The 17312-nt window shown below is 37.3% G+C and overlaps 4 protein-coding genes across 8 annotated transcripts; 1 reads left to right on the forward strand and 3 right to left on the reverse strand.

The window, feature by feature from the left end:
• Positions 1-1127: 1127 nt before the first annotated feature.
• LOC18016553 (ETO1-like protein 2) lies at positions 1128-4590 on the forward strand. 2 transcript variants are annotated; one of them, XM_024155947.1, is made up of 5 exons: positions 1128-3061; positions 3155-3446; positions 3527-3836; positions 3912-4169; positions 4384-4590. In XM_024155947.1, the coding sequence occupies exons 1-4, from the start codon at positions 1128-1130 to the stop codon at positions 4160-4162; spliced, it is 2787 nt and encodes a 928-aa protein (XP_024011715.1). In that variant the 3' UTR covers positions 4163-4169; positions 4384-4590. The 2 variants fall into 2 exon arrangements, with proteins under 2 accessions (XP_024011715.1, XP_006401070.1); XM_006401007.2 differs by lacking the exon at positions 4384-4590 and having other exon boundaries at positions 3912-4257.
• On the reverse strand, positions 4267-6265 carry LOC18016555 (probable inactive receptor-like protein kinase At3g56050). 4 transcript variants are annotated; one of them, XM_024155954.1, is made up of 5 exons: positions 6135-6265; positions 5564-6040; positions 5282-5472; positions 5065-5197; positions 4267-4981 (listed from the first exon to the last, which is right to left on the reverse strand). In XM_024155954.1, exons 1-5 carry the CDS (start codon positions 6223-6225, stop codon positions 4413-4415), a joined length of 1461 nt encoding a protein of 486 aa, XP_024011722.1. In that variant the 5' UTR covers positions 6226-6265; the 3' UTR covers positions 4267-4412. The 4 variants fall into 4 exon arrangements, with proteins under 4 accessions (XP_024011722.1, XP_024011721.1, XP_006401069.1 ...); XM_024155953.1 differs by having other exon boundaries at positions 5564-6049; positions 6135-6254; XM_006401006.2 differs by having other exon boundaries at positions 5065-5472.
• Positions 6266-10812: 4547 nt separating this feature from the next.
• On the reverse strand, positions 10813-11838 carry LOC112086832. The gene has a single exon (XM_024156812.1). The coding sequence runs from the start codon at positions 11836-11838 to the stop codon at positions 10813-10815; it is 1026 nt and encodes a 341-aa protein (XP_024012580.1).
• Positions 11839-13880: 2042 nt separating this feature from the next.
• On the reverse strand, positions 13881-14985 carry LOC18016554 (uncharacterized protein At5g39865). The gene has a single exon (XM_006401008.2). It carries the CDS (start codon positions 14855-14857, stop codon positions 14060-14062), a length of 798 nt encoding a protein of 265 aa, XP_006401071.1. The 5' UTR covers positions 14858-14985; the 3' UTR covers positions 13881-14059.
• Positions 14986-17312: the final 2327 nt, after the last annotated feature.

Here is a 17312-nt window from a genome sequence, read left to right on the forward strand (position 1 = left end):
CTAATCTACCAATAAAACCGAGTTATCCCATTGATTAATTAAATATAGTTAACACTAATTAAATTTACTTTGAATTGATGATAAATGAATATAGGAGATAACCGATAAGGACCACATAACTAGTTAACCAACCAATTTTGGCATCACATGAACCATGGCGTTGGATATTCAGATAGCCTTATTTTAATCTCATCTAAACGAACCAACCATATTTTTAAACTATTTTTCTTTAATTATTAGTATTGTTTTGTATTTGATTCATTTCTAACATATTTACGTCAATTATAGAATGATGATGATTTGACATCTGTGGTTCACAAAAAAATGGATCGGAATCAAATCATTCTATTAAATACTTAGATGTACACTGATCATGAGAATATAGAACAACGATGATTACTATGCATTGATCCTTTGATACTCGAGTTGCTTAATATATTTGGTATTATTGGTGGTTGACTGGTTGTAGAATGTGTTACATATGTATGACATATTTCAATAAACCGAATATTCACAAAATTAACAGTCGTAGCTATATTTACTAAAGTTGCGCAAAAAAATGCTTCCAGCATTCGAATATTATTATTGTTACTGTATCTTCAAATTTGTGGAAAAAAAAACATTTGAACAAAGAAAAATCAATGAAAAGGTAACGAAAGTGGTCTGGTTAGAACCCACCAACTAATCAATCAGTGAAGTTCGCAAACTGTTCCCCAAAAAACGCAAAAAGAAGAAAGAAAGAAAGACAGATGAGATGAGTCCACCATTTTCATTACTACTATATAAACCATATAAATGGTTTTTGGCTTCGCTATGTAGAATGGAGGGAGAGAAAATGCTCAGCCTTTTTTGAGAATCGACGCCATTTCTTGAAAAGAAGCATCCTTTTTTCTCCCCCAAATTATTGACCTTTTTTTAAATTAATTTTATTCACAATCACACTTCATCGTCTTCTTCTTGTTCTCTCTCCTTTTGCCTCTGCACTGTGTTGGCACCGTAGACACTAGACAGAGCGTGTGTATTCAACTCTCTCATTTCCTTCTTTGAATCCATTTCGATCTTTATTCCTATCGTCTCGATTTGTTTCTTCTCCAAACCCATTTCTCCAATTCCTATGTGATTACAGAATGCGCAATCTAAAACTATTTGAGAGATTTAAGAGCACCCAAATCCACGCCTTTAACTCACAAGACTCTCCCTCTACAAGCAACAATGGTAGCCCTCGAATGAAGTTCTTAGGGAATCCCAAATCCTGTTCCAAATCGATCTCTCGTTCGCTTCTCCCTCATGGGTTTCCCACGACGGAGCTCCTGGAGCCCCCCTTGGACTCTTACCTCAAACCCATCGACTTGGTTGAGTCACTATCCAATCTATACCGGAGAATCGAGTCAAGTTCGGAGTCAGAGACGTCTATGCTCTACCTTGAGCAGTACACTGTCCTCCGCAGCCTCGGCGACGGCAAGCTCTTGCGCAGGTGCCTGCTCAACGCCAGGAGGCACGCCATTGATGTCCCGTGTAAGGTTGTTTTGTCTGCTTGGTTGAGATTCGAGAGGAGAGAGCACGAACTCGTAGGTGTTGATTCCATGGATTGTAATGGGTTTGCTATTGAATGTCCAAAGACTTGTTTGAGTCATGGTTATGATTTGAATCTAGTCAACGAACACTGTAAATGCTCTACGCTATGTGAGGAAGAGTTTGGTGGTGATGACACTAAAATCTCTAGGGCTGATGAGTTTTCGGGTCTAGACGAGGTTAGCGATTTTTCCTTCTGCGTTGGTTCTGAGAAGGCTAAGTGTGTCAGGTCCCAAATCGCAGCGCTTTCACGGCCTTTTGAGGCGATGTTATATGGTTCTTTTCTGGAATCAAGAACTTCCGAGATAGATTTCACGGAGAATGGCATCTCAATCGAGGCAATGTTGGCGTTAAACATATACAGCAGGATCAAAAGAGTTGATTTGTTTCGTATTGAAACCGTCTTTGAGCTACTTAGATTAGCTAGCAAGTTCTGTTGTGACGATCTGAAGTCTGCGTGTGAGTCTCGCTTGGCTTCATCTATCACTGACATCGATAAAGCTCTAACCTTTGTAGAGTACGCGTTGGAGGAACGGACGAAGCTTATCTTATCTGCTTGCTTGCAGGTGTTTCTGAGAGAGCTTCCCCAGTCTCTCCACAATTCCAAAGTGATGAGATTCTTCTGCAGTTCTGAAGCAAAAGCACAATTAGCTTTTCTGGGTTCCGAGTGTTTGTTCCTCTTGTACTACTTCCTCAGCCAAGTAGGGATGGAAGAGAAACTCACCACAGAGCCTATGCTGATTTTGCTAGAGAGAACTCGAGAGTTTGCTCGCACAAACTGGCAAAAGGCTGTGTCTTTGCATCAAATGGGATGTGTTCTGTTTGAGAGAAAGGATTACAAGGTAGCTCAGTTTCATTTCAGATTAGCTTCAAGCTTAGGGCATGTCTACTCATTGGCTGGGGTATCAAGAACTGAATATAAACAAGGGCAGAGGTACTCGGCGTACAAGCTCATGACCTATCTCATCTCTAACCACAAGCCACATGGATGGATGTACCAGGAGAGGTCTCTGTACAATATCGGGGTTGAGAAACTCAAAGATCTAGCAACTGCCACTGAACTTGACCCGACACTAACTTTTCCGTACAAGTACAGAGCCGTGATGAAATTCGAACAGAAGCAGATCAAAGAAGCTTTCGAAGAGGTTGATAGATTAATTCAATTTAAGCTTACTCCAGCATGTCTCGAACTGAGGGCTTGGCTGTTTTTAGCCATTGGTGACCGTGAGAGTTGTTTGAGAGATGTCAGAGCAGTGCTGTGTTTAGAGCCAAATTATGTTGTGTTTGGTGGGAGAATGAGAGATGATTTGGTGGAGGCTCTGACCAGGCAATGTACTGAAGTAGAGAGCGAAGCGGATTGTTGGGTGAGGCTTTACGAGAGATGGTCAGCCGTGGATGATGTTGGATCGTTGGGTGTTGTTCATCAGATGCTTCAGAATGATCCCAGCAAAAACTTTTTGAGGTTTAGACAATCTCTTCTTCTCTTAAGGTAAGAAATTCTTTTCAGTTTCTCAGGCAAAACTGTGATTGATGATTTTTTCAGGAATTGACAAAAGCTAGACTGTGTTGTGATATTTGACAGATTAAATTGTCAAGGAGCTGCAATGAGGTGTTTGCGAATGGCATGGAACTTGGCTGCATCTGAGACAGAGAGGTTGGTTTACCAAGGGTGGCTTTTATACGACATGGGCTATGTGGACGAAGCTCTTACTAAAGCTGAGAAAGCAATCTCCATTCAGCGCTCCTTTGAAGCATTTTTCCTCAAAGCATATGTTCTAGCTGATAAGAATCTCGATCCGGATGAGACGTCTTGTGTTGTTCAGGTTCTAGAGGAAGCCCTCAAGTGTCCTTCAGATGGGCTACGCAAAGGACAGGTTGACCTTTCGATATTTCTCATTTTAATTTCTCTTAATCGCATTGTTTCTCATTAATATTTTTTGCTATATCTCTGCAGGCTCTGAACAATCTTGGCAGCATCTACATCGATTGTGGTAAGCTAGATAAAGCTGAAACTGCATATAAGAGCGCTCTAGAGATCAAACACACTCGTGCCCATCAAGGGCTTGCCCGAGTTTATTTCCTGAAGAATCAACGTAAAGAAGCATGTGAGGAGATGACAAAGCTGATTGAGAAGGCGTTTAGCAAAGCAGCAGCCTACGAGAAACGGTCTGAGTACTGTGAACGTGAAAAAGCTAAAGAGGATCTTGACATGTCCTCAAAACTTGACCCTCTGCGAACCTATCCCTACAGATACCGAGCTGCCGGTAACTATCTCCTCTAGCTCCCTATTAACTTCTTGTCAATTCTAGTAGTTAAAGAAGCGATTGTCTGTGTGGCAGTGCTGATGGATGATCAGAGAGAGACAGAAGCAGTGGAAGAGCTGTCAAAGGCTATAGCTTTCAGACCGGAACTCCAAACGCTGCATCTCAGAGCAGCATTTCACGAGGCCACGGGAAAGCTATCATTGGCCGCTCAAGACTGTGAAGCTGCTCTCTGTTTGGACCCTAACCACACCGAGACGCTTAATCTCTACAGCAGATCCAAGGATCAAGCGTCTTCTATTGACAACACCATTATTGGCTTAGATTAGTTCTAAGGTATCAACCATGTTTTCCCCTTTGTACATTTCATTTGGATATTTATACCTTTTATTTACTTCTTTTATACATCAATGCTGTAAAGAAACTGCCATTATTAATCTTACCAATAGTTTCTATGCAAATCCATTTGTTCGTATATATACAGTATATAGTCTTTTAATGCAGAGGAAGAAAAAGGTGATCATCACTTCAGTGTTATTTGTATCTACAGGGGACACCTAAATTACGGCTCCTTTCTCTTTAGGTTCCTTCTGTGGTTATGATCTCCAGCTCCGTCCACCACTGTGGAGATGGCCTCGGCATTGCTGCGTCGGCTGTTATTCCGGTGATCTCTCTCAACTTCACCACAACCTCTCTCATTGTTGGCCGTTGAGCTGAATATGGATTCATACACTGCCTAACCACCTCCAACAATCTCTCAACCACATCCTCCTGAAACGTTTTCAGAGTTGGGTCCACAAGATCTCTTTCGGGCTTGGATTCGAGTAACAAAAAATCCGGGTCAGGCAACTTCCGACTGATGATTTCGAACACAAGAGCGCCAAAGTTTAAGACGTTGGTCTGGGAATTAAGCAGTGAGTTTTCTAAAAGGTTCTTGCTTGAGGAGCATTCCTTAGAGGGAGAGATGCAGTTGAGGACAGAAAAGTCAGAGACTTTGGCAGCATTGTCTTCAGCCAAGTAGACAGAAGTGGAGTCCAAATTGGTGTGCAAGATGGGTGGGTTGAGATTGTGCATGTGCTCTAGACAGTAGGCTATTCCCATGGCGATTCTGAGTCTGGTAGGCCAGTCCAAGTGCTCTGCGTGTTGAGCTGTCATGAAAGATTAGGTCAACAGTTAAAAGATTGGATTGAGTTATGTTAGAAGGATTTCTTGCGGGGGGTGGAGTCCTCACAGTGCAGATGGTCGGAGAGGGATCCATTGGGAGCGTATTCGAAAACAAGCATTCGGTTGAAGGGCTCGTCTTCATGGCAATACCCAATCACCTGCAAAAAGTTCTTGTGATCCACTTTTGAGAAGTTATGAACCTGCAGAAACAGAGCAGAAATATTCTTCAATGGCAACGCCAATCTCTGTTCTCTGTTCAACAAGCGCAAACGAGGTTCCGATACCTTTTCTAGGAACTGTTTTTCCATGGCGGTAGACCAGTCAGCGCGAGAACTAGCCGCGACAGACAGAACGGCGACTTCAGCACCAGTGGACAAAGTGCCTTTATATATAGTGCCGTCTGAGACAGAGCCAATGATGTTACTGAAATCTTCACAGGCTGCTTGTAGCTCTGATAGCTGCAGCCTCGGAACATCTGCTTCAATGCAAAACTATAAGAGTAAGAGAGAGTTTAAGTTATGAAGAGAGAAGAAGGAGAGAGTGTGAAGACTGAGGAGAGTGTTTGCCTGTGATAAGAGCATCTTGAAGCTGGCCACTGCTGGTCCAAGGCTTGATTGGAATATTTCGGCTGAGGACAAGAAAGAAGATGATTAATGCCACCGAGAGTGTGAATACGCCAACGACTATGCCTACGATCATATAAGGATTGAGAGATTTCTTTTTAGTTCCTGGAGGAGGAGACTGAGGCTGATGCTGAGGCTGAGGTAGAGGTGGAGGCTGAGGCTGAGGCGAAGGCAGGAATAGGGGTATTTGTGTTGGCACAACACTACTAGGAGGAGGACTCGGGATTCCATCTCCTCCTGGTGGTGTTTGAGTTTCTGGTGGTGAAGATGGTTTTCTGAAAGTTGTCGGTTGATCAGGAGATGGCGGGAAGGCACTCAAAGCAGGATCTTTCCCTGGAAGAGGTGTCTCGACCAGGCTGCGATGGTTCACATAAGCTTCGGATTGGATCAAGAAGTGATCTTGAGAAGAATCAAAGACTTCTGCAATCTCTTCAGGAAATGAATTTTCATAATCAAAAAGACACACGCCAAAGAATGTATAGAGAGAAAGAGAGATGAGGATGGAAGAAAGTACCTTGGGTGTTGAGTTTTAGAGGAAGAAAAGTGAGGAAAACGATTGTGAATGCTGTTCGGAGATTGAATCTCCACCGTCCATCGGAACTCATAGGAGAATGATTTCTTCGTTTCTGTTGCTTTTTCCTGAAAGAAGGTAGAAGGAAGAGAATGTTGGAGGAGCAGTTGAAGATTGAAGTCGTCTTTCACGACAACGTAGACTAATCAACGGTTGCTACTTTTTCAACTTTTTTTCTTAATTTTCTTATTATGATATAAACCCACGACCAAATTGCCTTACTTTCTTAAGATTTTTGTTTAAGAAAAAGAGAAGCAATTCCAAGTTTATTTTATTACCAATTTGAGTACTGAAAAACCTTAATATTATTTATTCTTCTATGTAAACATTTTCGCAAAGCGCAGAATAATCCTTTAGTATACATATATGTAATTTTCAAAAACTCTTTACTTATATTAAAAAAGCAACAGATAGACATATTATTTTTATCTTACAAAACAAAAACATAAATCAACTAAATATTTTGGTTTTTTTAATCATTGCCCGTCAATAAATACGTTCTTTGTTTGTTTGTTTTGTTAAATAATAAGGGAATTTTATGTATTATATATGATATAAGTGAGGATATATATTTTTCATATATATATATATGTGTATGTATATATATTATATTATATTATATTATTTTGTTTGAGAGAGAAGAAAAGAGATGTAAGGGAAAGAAGGAAGGAGAGTTTATTCACTCGTGTAACTTCTAGTTTACAAGGAGAGGTAACAACATATTTATAGCAAACATTATGAATATAATAAGAGAAGTTACCGACATGGTAAGTCGGTCAATGGCGGTGATATTTGATGAGGATAATTATCCTCTCTTCTTTAACACTCCCCCTTAATTATCCATCATCTTTAATGTATTACGTACTGCCTCGTTAAAAACTTTATTATGGAAAAACCTAATGGGATAAAAACCATGACAAGGAAAAAAGAGTACAGTAACGTAATCTCCCCCTGGAATGATGGATATAACGTTCTTTTCATAAATCCCGCAAATGACGCATTCCGATACTTTGAATATGCTTTCTGAATACTGTAGTAGGAAGCGCCTTTGTAAAGAGGTCCGCCGCATTTTCACATGAACGAACATACTGGATATCGACTTCTTGATTCTTCTCGAGCTCTTGAGTATAAGAGAAAAATCTTGGAGGAATATGTTTCGTTCTATCACTCTTGATATAGCCTTCTTTTAGTTGAGCAACACATGCAGCATTATCTTCGAACAATCTTATCGGTTCTTTGTTAATGGCTATTCCACTTGCTTCTTGTATATGATGAGTCATAGATCTGAGCCATACACATTCTCTACATGCTTCATGAAGCGCAATAGTTTCTGCATAATTTGAAGAAGTGGCGACTAATGTCTGCTTTTGAGAACGCCAAGAGATTGCAGTTCCTCCAAACGTAAAAACATATCCAGTTTGCGATCTAGCTTTATGAGGATCTGATAAATAACCTGCATCTGCAAAACCGACTAAACCAAGTTTGGAGTTTCTAGGGTAAAACAATCCCAAGTCAATTGTTCCTTGAAGATAACGGAATATATGTTTTATTCCATTCCAATGTCTGCGCGTAGGAGACGAACTATATCTTGCCAGTAAATTTGTAGCAAATGCTATATCCGGTCGGGTACAATTTGCAAGATACATAAGTCCACCAATAACGCTCATATAAGGTACTTCAGGACCTAATATTTCTTCGTTATCTTCACAAGGTCGAAACGGATCTTTTTCCGTATCGAGAGATCGATTAACCATTGGAGTACTCAAAGGAGTCGCTTTATACATACAAAAGCGTTTTAATATCCTTTTAGTATAATTTGATTGATGTATGAATACTCCATCTCGGAAATGCTCTATTTGTAATCCAAGACAAAACTTTGTCTTTCCGAGATCTTTCATTTCGAACTCTTCTTTCGTATGAGTTTTTGCATTATCAATCTCTTTTTGAGTTCCAATAATGTTCAGGTCATCCACATAAACAGCAATGATCACGAATCCTGACGAAGATTTCTTAATAAAGACGCAAGGGCAGATTGCATTATTCACATACCCTTTCTTTAGTAAATATTCGCTTAAGCGATTATACCACATGCGTCCGGATTGTTTTAATCCGTAAAGTGATCGCTGTAACTTGACTGAACATATTTCTTTCGATTTGGAACTTAATGCTTCAGGAATTTTCAATCCTTCAGGGATTTTCATATAGATATCATTATCAAGTGATCCATATAAATATGCTGTCACAACATCCATAAGATACATTTCAAGATTTTTGGATGCCGCAAGACTCATTAAGAATCTGAATGTAATTGCATCCATAACCAGAGAATAAGTTTCTTCATAATCAATTCCTGGTCTTTGAGAAAATCCTTGGGCGACAAGTCGGGCTTTATATCTTGTCACCTCATTTTTCTCATTTCTTTTTCTCACAAAAACCCATTTGTACCCAACCGGCTGTACATCTTTAGGTGTTGTAACAATCGGTCCAAAAACTTTCCTTTTATTAAGGGAGATCAATTCAGTTTCTATGGCCATTTTCCATTTCTCCCAATCAGATCTTTTCTGGCATTCTAATATGGACCTTGGATCTGGATCATCAATTTCATATTCAATTTCTTTGCATACAGAGAATGAAAATATTCCATTATTATCTTCTATTTCATTTCTAGCCCATAATATCCCATCTTGGGCATAATTGATGGAAATCTCATGATTTTCTTCGTCATTTTCGTCTTCAAGACCTTTCTCTGTATGTGGTTCTTCTGGACTATTTTCATTTTGTTTTCCCAATTTCTTTTTCTTTCGGGGATTTTTATCCTTTGAGCCAATCGGCCTCCCCCTCTTTAACTGAACTTTGGGTTCATTCTCTATTTTTTTCATCATTTTGTTCTTCCGGAACATTAATTCTCGATGGAACATTTGCCGCGGATATATATGACTTTGTCACTCTTTTCGTATCTGTGAACGCATCTGGTATTTCATTTGCCATATTTTGTAAATGAACAATTTTCTGAACTTCGAATTCACGTTGTTTCGTAGGGGGATCAAGGTGCAACAAAGATGGTGTGCACCATGTAACATCTTTTGGAACTTCTTTAATTCCTCTCCCTAACGCTGGAAATTCATCTTCATTAAAATGGCAATCGGCAAAACGTGCCGTAAACATATCACCAGTTTGCGGTTCAAGATACCTAATTATACTCGGTGACGTATAACCGATATATATTCCCAATCTTCTTTGCGGCCCCATTTTTAATCTTTGTGGCGGGGCTATCGGAACATAAACCGCACACCCGAACACACGCAGGTGGGATACATTTGACTCCTGGCCAGATGCTAATTGTATTGGGGAATATTTATTATATGAACTCGGTCTTATCTGAAGCAATGCCGCTGCATGCAAGATAGCATGACCCCATACTGAAATTGGGAGCTTTGTTCTCAATATTAACGGTGTAGCAATGAGTTGTAACCGTTTAATCAATGACTCAGCCATGCCGTTTTGTGTGTGAACATGTGCAACAGGATGTTCAACATCAATTCCCAATGACATACAATAATCATTAAAAGCTTGGGAAGTGAATTCACCAGCGTTATCAAGTCTTACTTTCTTTATCATATAATCAGGGAACTGTGCTCTCAACCTGATTATCTGGGCAATGAATCTTGCGAAAGCCGTATTACGTGTTGTCAATAAACACACATGTGACCATCTACTGGATGCGTCAATTAATACCATAAAATATCGAAATGGCCCGCATTGTGGGTGAATAGGCCCACATATATCACTATGTATTCTCTCTAGGAATACTAGAGATTCATTCCCGATTTTAGCTGGTGATGGCCGAGTTATTAGTTTTCCTTGAGAACAAGCATTACATATAAATTCTCTCGATTGAAAAATCTTCTGGTTTTTCAACGGATGGCCATTAGAATTTTCCACAATTCTCCGCATCATGACTGAACCAGGATGCCCTAATCGTTCATGCCAGATTTTAAATGTACTTGTAAACTTCGGGTTTACAGTAACATATAATTCAGTCATATTTATCTTTGTGGAATATATTCCGGAGGATAATGCTGGTAATATTTCCAGTACAACTTTTCTCTCCGAAATAACTGAAGTAATGCAAAGATATTCAATGCCGTTCTTATTCATAGTTTCTATGTGATATCCATTTCTGCGGATATCTTTGAAACTTAACAAATTTCTGTAAGATCCAGGGGAATATAACGCATCATTTATTTCAAACTTTGTTCCCCTTGGCATTGAAAAACTGACTCTTCCAGAGCCCATAATAATTTTTGCATTACCAGATATTGTATTCACGCTTCCAGCGGAATCTTTCATATTTAGAGAGGAGAAATACTTTTTATCTTTTAATATTGTGTGCGTTGTCGCACTGTCTGCCAGACATATATCTCCATCCTCGATCTTAATCTTTGACATTTTCTGAATTCAAGATATTCATAAAAGATAAATTAATATAGCAAAACAAAAGAGTTTATATTATAATAAAAACCTTTTTACAACAAAAGATACATTTTTAAACATTATATTTTACATTTTTATTTTTCACACTATGTATACATCATGTCACATCTTCTTCTTCGAGAAGATTTTACTCGTTTTGTTTTTCGTTGATATCTTCGGGATCAACGATGAAATCAGATATATCGAGATTTGTATCATCGTTTATACCATCAAACGAAAAACTGGATTCACCATGGATGAAGTTGGTTTCACTTTCTTTTCCTTTCGCCTTTTGCGATTCTTGGTACAGATCGGCTAAATGTCTTGGCGTACGACAGGTACGGACCCAATGTCCTTTCATGCCGCATCTGTAGCAAGCATTCTCATGTTGCTTGCGACCAACTTCATTACCTTTGAACTTTTTGTTATTTCTTTCATCGTTTAAATTAGCAGGACAGAATCTTTTTCCTCGTCCATGACCTCGACCACGTCCAAAACCTCGTCCACGACCACGATCATTTTCGCGACCGCGTCCACGTCCACTTTGCCAATTTTCATGGCTTGACGATGCAACATTCACCTCTGGGAATGAAGCTGATCCAGTTGGACGAGATTGATGGTTTAAAATCACGAGTTCATTATTTTGTTCTGCCACCAAGAGAACTTGCATTAACTCCGAATACTTCTTGTATCCGTTTGCCCGGTATTGTTGCTGCAGGACTACGTTTCCAGGATGAAATGTTGAGAGAGTTTTCTCAATCATATCATGATCACTTATATTTTCTCCACACAACATTATCCTGGAAGTGATTCCAAATAGAGCGGAGTTATACTCACTAACGCTCTTATAGTCCTGGAACCAGAGGTTCAACCACTCATGTCTAGCCTTTGGTAAGATCACATATTTCTGGTGATCGAACCTATCTTGGAGTGATTGCCAAAGATCTGCAGGATCTTCTTTCGTGATATATTCATCTTTTAAACCATTATGGATATGGTGGAATAAAAAGATCATGGCTTTCGCCTTTTTCTCTTCAGGAACTGTTTTTGTTTTATCGATGGTATCAAGGAGCTCATTTCCTTTTAAATGCATCCTTGCAGCTACTGCCCATCTCATATAATTTCTTCCAGAAATATCAAGGGCAGTAATCTCGAGTTTTGTCAAATTCGACATGATAACTGTTATCAATACAACAATTTATAAATTTGGTCATAATTCAGTTTCAAAAATTCTGATTTTAATAAAACATGATAAAATTTTAGAATTCATAAACGTAATAAAAACTGAATTTAAAATACTGAATTTAAAGTAATAATAAACAGAAATTAAATAATAGTAATTAACAGAATTTAAAGAACAATAATTAAAATAAATATTCGTCTTCTGGACGAAATTAATTATGCAGTTCTTCAGGAACGCTTTTATATATCTTCTGGATATATATTTTTTATATAGTTCTTCTGGAACTATTCTTTTTCATATGTCTTCTGGACATATAGTATGTTATTCTTAGTTCTTTAGGAACTTTTCTTAAATGTCTTCTGGGCATTTATTATATGGAGGTAATGATCTGAGGAGTCAACTACCATATGATCATAAACCAACCATATATTTGATCTGAGGAGACATAGTCTACCATATGATCATGATCGTAAAGGCATAGCCTCCATAACGATCGGTTCGGAGAAGGCAGCGCCTATCATCCCGACCATAGAATATAAACATAAAAGTAGACGGATTGAACATAAATTAAACCTCACCTTTTTGGTATAGGAACGGTATAAAAACGGCTCGTGCTGATAACGTTTTATGTATTATATATGATATAAGTGAGGATATATATTTTTCATATAAATATATATGCGTATGTATATATATTATATTATATTATATTATTTTGTTTGAGAGAGAAGAAAAGAGATGTAAGGGAGAGAAGGAAGGAGAGTTTATTCACTCGTGTAACTTCTAGTTTATAAGGGGAGGTAACAACATATTTATAGCAAACATTATGAATATAATAAGAGAAGTTACCGACATGGTAAATCGGTCAATGGCGGTGATATTTGATGAGGATAATTATCCTCTCTTCTTTAATAGGGAATACATTGTTCTTTTCTTTCTATAAATACATTGTTTTATTATTATTATAATATATTGTTTGGGGGTACATATTGAAATGTTTACAAATACTATACACGGCTACATGATTGGCTTGGTGGTAAAAGGGTCAGAAGCTGCACTATACCATCAGTCTTCGAGTAGCTGTACACACTACACAGACACAATCTCTATAAATTATTAATTGACAAACGAGGTATTATAAAATACCTTTTAATTTTAGTACGATACAATTTTACTGAATATTTCTTGGAAAAATATATAACAATTAACATGTGTGTAATAACTTGAAAATAACGTTAAATATTCATTAGTTTCCTAAACTACTACAAAAGCACATATTAATGTCTGTTAATTTATTAGTTCCAAGTCTTGGATAATGTATATATACGGATATCGTCGGCCCATATGAAGAGATCGGACATGTCTACAAGTGAGTTGCAAATGGACCAAAGAGAGGAGTTAGCCCATACCAAATGCACTTTACCGAACCTAACGTTGCTTCCTTCTGACATCCGATTGATAGCTAATTCACTAGTCACCACATTATGAATTCAGAACTCATGATTTCGTCTTTTCTATAAAGATGTTATCAACACTATGAAGATGTTTGTTAGACAATAGACACATACCACATCATGGACGATTGTGTTATATGATTGAACCACACCTTTTTTTAAAAAAAATAACCAATAGTACTATTTTGCATGTTACATAGACAATCAATCGCTCATTTATAAACCGCTATTTTAATTAGCGAAATGATAATGTCATTATTTGAAAAGTGACACCGAATAAGTATGCACATAACTGTATTTTCTTTCTTAAGCCAGAAATGTATTATTTATCTTTGCTATATTTGCACAGTTTGTTTTCCTTATGCTATTTTTTGCAGTTAGCATCGTGCTAAAATAACAATTCACCCATCCATCTCTTATTCATCAACCACTTAGAGAATTTTTTCCTTCATCCATACCGCATTTAGATCTATAGTTTAAAAATTAGAAAAAATAACACTTTGGCTTGCTCTTTGACAGCAAATAACATAATTAAAAAAAAACAAATGTTAGCTGCTAATCACGTTCACATCACACACTGATCTCATGATTATTTCGACGAATCTAATTATATCCAAAACAAGCTGAAGCTACCTCTTTCCATTTCGAATTTTACAGATTGGAAACTTCTGAATTAGAATAAAAAAACAAAATATTAATTATTCGATTTTTTCGTGTAGAATTAATTATAACAAAAAATCAAAAAAAAAAAAGAAAATCTAGGAATTAGGCGAGAGATGCGGAAATGAACAAGACGAACACCTGACGATACCATTCTCGTTGCAGGCAGAGCAAGTTCTGAAACCTAGCTTCTCCGTGTACACCTTATGGCTACCGTGACACACGTCGCACGGTACGAACCTGTGACCGCCGCAAATCTCACACACGCCTCGTTCAATCCTCGGCAACTCCTTCACGAGCACCTTCAGCTCTCCGATCTCGTGAAGCTGCTTAACCTCCTCCGCTCCTCCGACGTACCGGCCGCCGATAAATACGCGCGGCAGCTTCGGCGTCTTCGTCTGGCTCTGGTCCTGGAAGATCCGCTGCAGCTCGGAAGCGAACGACGCGTCCATCGAGAGATCTCGTTCGTCGATTCGCACGGGGAAGCTACGGAGGATCGTCGTGACAGCTCGGCAGTCTTCGAACGTGGGACGGACGACGCGGAGGCTGGTGAAGTAGACGACGATGCTGGTCTCTGCGCCGGGGAGAGAAATCCGTACATCTGGTTCGGGCTTTGATTGTTGTCGCGAATCTGATTTTGGATTGGCGGGCTCGGAGTCTGCGCGGAGGAGCTGATTTGACGGACGAGTTGGCCAGGATCGGAAGATTAGATTGGCGGCGCAGACTCGGTGGAAGACTCTGGATACGTTTTTAGGAGAAGGGGAAGGAGAAGAAGGGAAGGGAGATGATGAATCGTCGGTGGTGCAGAGGTGGTGGATGTCTTTGAAGGAGAAGGAGGCGGTGGGAGAGTAGGTGTCGTGAATTTTAACCGACGATTTGCGCCACGGCCGCCACATTTACGGTGTAGAACGGCGGAGAAGTTGAAATTTGGGGGGATAATTTAGGGTTTGTGAGGGATTGGATTTGCAGAGAAATGGAGTTTTGGGGGAGAGAGAGAGAGAGAGAGAGAGAGGAGGGGCTGGTTAAAAAAGTGGTTGAAGGATTGTGGAATTATTAATCTCTCTCCTTTTTGTTTTTTTTTTTTTTGGTTTTGGTTCTTTTTACTTATTTTCCTTTTGTTAATCTAACATTTGCTTGGGAGTTAAAACAGCATTGGTTGTGTGATAAAAACAGGTGATTTTACGTTACCAATTATAATTAGGTAAAAAATAGATGCTATTTATAGCTGGTATTCTGTTTAATGCTATCTTCATTTCCAAAATGTGAAGTTTGATCACACATATTAAAAGAAATCAGGAATTTGATGATAAATTGATAACTTTTTTTTGTACCAGTGTCTATTAGTTACAAGTGAGTTTGGTCCCGATTAGTATCTCTGCGTTTTAGTGATAACGAGGAAACTGTTGACCAGGAAAAAAGCAATAAGTAATAACGAGGAAACCTAAACAAATCTTTCGACTTAAATTATAGGATAAGATTTTATATTTTTTTGGAAAACAGAAATTGTTAGAATTACAAATTTTTTAGGTAAAGTTTGTTTTTAGCTACAAAACTACTATAAAAGTACTCCCTCCATTTTACAAAAAATGTTACATTCTTCACACAAATTAAGAAATAAGATAAAAGGTTAATTTGCAGAAAATGATTTTTGGAATTATATTTATAATTAATTTTCTGAATTTATTGAGGTTAAAAATAATATTTTATGTTAAAAATTACATTGGAATTCTAAAACAACATTCTTATTGAAACAAAGAGTATAAACTATATAACACTTGATTTTCTTGACTGTATGTTAAGCTATCGATACTTTTTAGTTCCTACATTTCCTAACTTTTAATAGTATCGAATAATAAAGACTCTTGGTGACAACAAAAAGTATGGAAAGGGTGTCGTTCAATCTTCATCTTACCAAAACGAAAATAGAACAAAATGAAATCATTCAAACTAAACTTTTTGTTATTCTGTGCTAAATCGATTTTTTTTTATAGATATACATAAATGCAGAAGTCAAAGAGGAAGCTGGCGATGGTTAATGAGAATTTTGTTCATGTAATAATACTTCCTCTGTTCAGAATTATTTGATGTTTTAGAAGGTTTTTTTGTTCAGAATTATTTGATGTTCTCATTTTTCAATGTAAAATTTAATGATTTTTTATAGTTTTTGACCTTTTATATTTTGCAGATTGTCTTCTTATTGGCTGAATGATATTTAAATAGATTTTAAATAATATTTTTAATATATGGAAAATAAAAATTAAATGAATCCTTAAACTGTGTGCAAAAACCTTAAACATCAAATAATTTTGAAGTATAACACACCTGTATTAAATTTTGCATATATCATATCATTTTGCACAGTATTAATTTTGTTCATATAATAGTATAACACACCTGTTTCCGTGTTACAGTAGTGTGATAAAGAAGTTAAAAATAACAATTCATGTTCTGGTATATAAAATACGTGACGACTAACAAGTGCACAAGAGTCGCCAAAATTTTTTTGACGACTTTATATTTAAATGTAAAATAATTAAGCTTACTGTTTGAGTGATGGTCGCACAAAAAGTAGGTGTGACGAATATAAGACACAAATTTTGAATGGTAGTAATTGCGATACTATAATTCTATAATGTCAAAAAAACATTTACACTATCCTATAAGGTATTATCTCTCGCGTTTTTAATAGGATAAAAGTGTAAAAAATAATTAATTATACGGTTTTTTTTGCGGTTACATGAAATATATTCATTTACCAATACAAAAATAATTTAAGTAAAAATAATTGTTACATGGTACTACTAATGTTTTTAGATTTACAATCATCCGTTGGTTTATGTCACACTATGAAGTTTAACAAAAGGAGAACTATAGTACTCAAATAATACTAGTAACTATGTAAATTTCAAATAAATGAATACATATAAGATAATTTAATGTTAAGAAAAAAAATATATCAGATAAATTAAGATTGAGAGAGGTAAGAGTAAAGAGGAATAATCACGTGAGGCGGGACCATAGGACAAAATGATTACTGTAACATTGTAAGAAAGAAATAAAGTTATATTATTATATCTGTAGACACAGAGTTTAGTGCCAACTGCTAAGAAAAACGGAGAAAAACGTATATTTGACAACTTTTGATGACGATAAAAAATAATACTCCAGCTTATTTTATTCTTCTTGGCCAATTTTGATGTATATCAAGTTTTCCCCTACGAAATTACACAGGCAGCCTAAAATATTTAAAAACTGAGATTTATTTGGAAAAAAGAAACAGGGGAGAACCAAAAAGGCACATAACTAAAAAGTTAATATCTAGTTGAAAATCAATAATTGTGGATTAAAGGG

Source organism: Eutrema salsugineum, unplaced genomic scaffold (genome assembly GCF_000478725.1).
Source record: "Eutrema salsugineum unplaced genomic scaffold, Eutsalg1_0 scaffold_2, whole genome shotgun sequence".
In the NCBI taxonomy this organism is placed as follows: domain Eukaryota; kingdom Viridiplantae; phylum Streptophyta; class Magnoliopsida; order Brassicales; family Brassicaceae; genus Eutrema; species Eutrema salsugineum.

What these genes read in the sequence shown, in the direction of transcription:
- LOC18016553 (XM_024155947.1), top strand. Translation starts at nt 1,128, where the DNA reads ATGCGCAATCTAAAACTATTTGAGAGATTTAAGAGCACCCAAATCCAC. An exon ending in ATGGGCTACGCAAAGGACAG is followed by an intron (nt 3,447 to 3,526) that starts GTTGACCTTTCG and finishes ATATCTCTGCAG; the next exon opens with GCTCTGAACAATCTTGGCAG. An exon ending in CTACAGATACCGAGCTGCCG is followed by an intron (nt 3,837 to 3,911) that starts GTAACTATCTCC and finishes TCTGTGTGGCAG; the next exon opens with TGCTGATGGATGATCAGAGA.
- LOC18016555 (XM_024155951.1), bottom strand. Translation starts at nt 6,225, where the DNA reads ATGAGTTCCGATGGACGGTGGAGATTCAATCTCCGAACAGCATTCACA. An exon ending in TCTAAAACTCAACACCCAAG is followed by an intron (nt 6,050 to 6,134) that starts GTACTTTCTTCC and finishes CATTTCCTGAAG; the next exon opens with AGATTGCAGAAGTCTTTGAT. An exon ending in TCAAGATGCTCTTATCACAG is followed by an intron (nt 5,473 to 5,563) that starts GCAAACACTCTC and finishes GCATTGAAGCAG; the next exon opens with ATGTTCCGAGGCTGCAGCTA.
- LOC18016554 (XM_006401008.2), bottom strand. Translation starts at nt 14,857, where the DNA reads ATGTGGCGGCCGTGGCGCAAATCGTCGGTTAAAATTCACGACACCTAC.
- LOC112086832 (XM_024156812.1), bottom strand. Translation starts at nt 11,838, where the DNA reads ATGTCGAATTTGACAAAACTCGAGATTACTGCCCTTGATATTTCTGGA.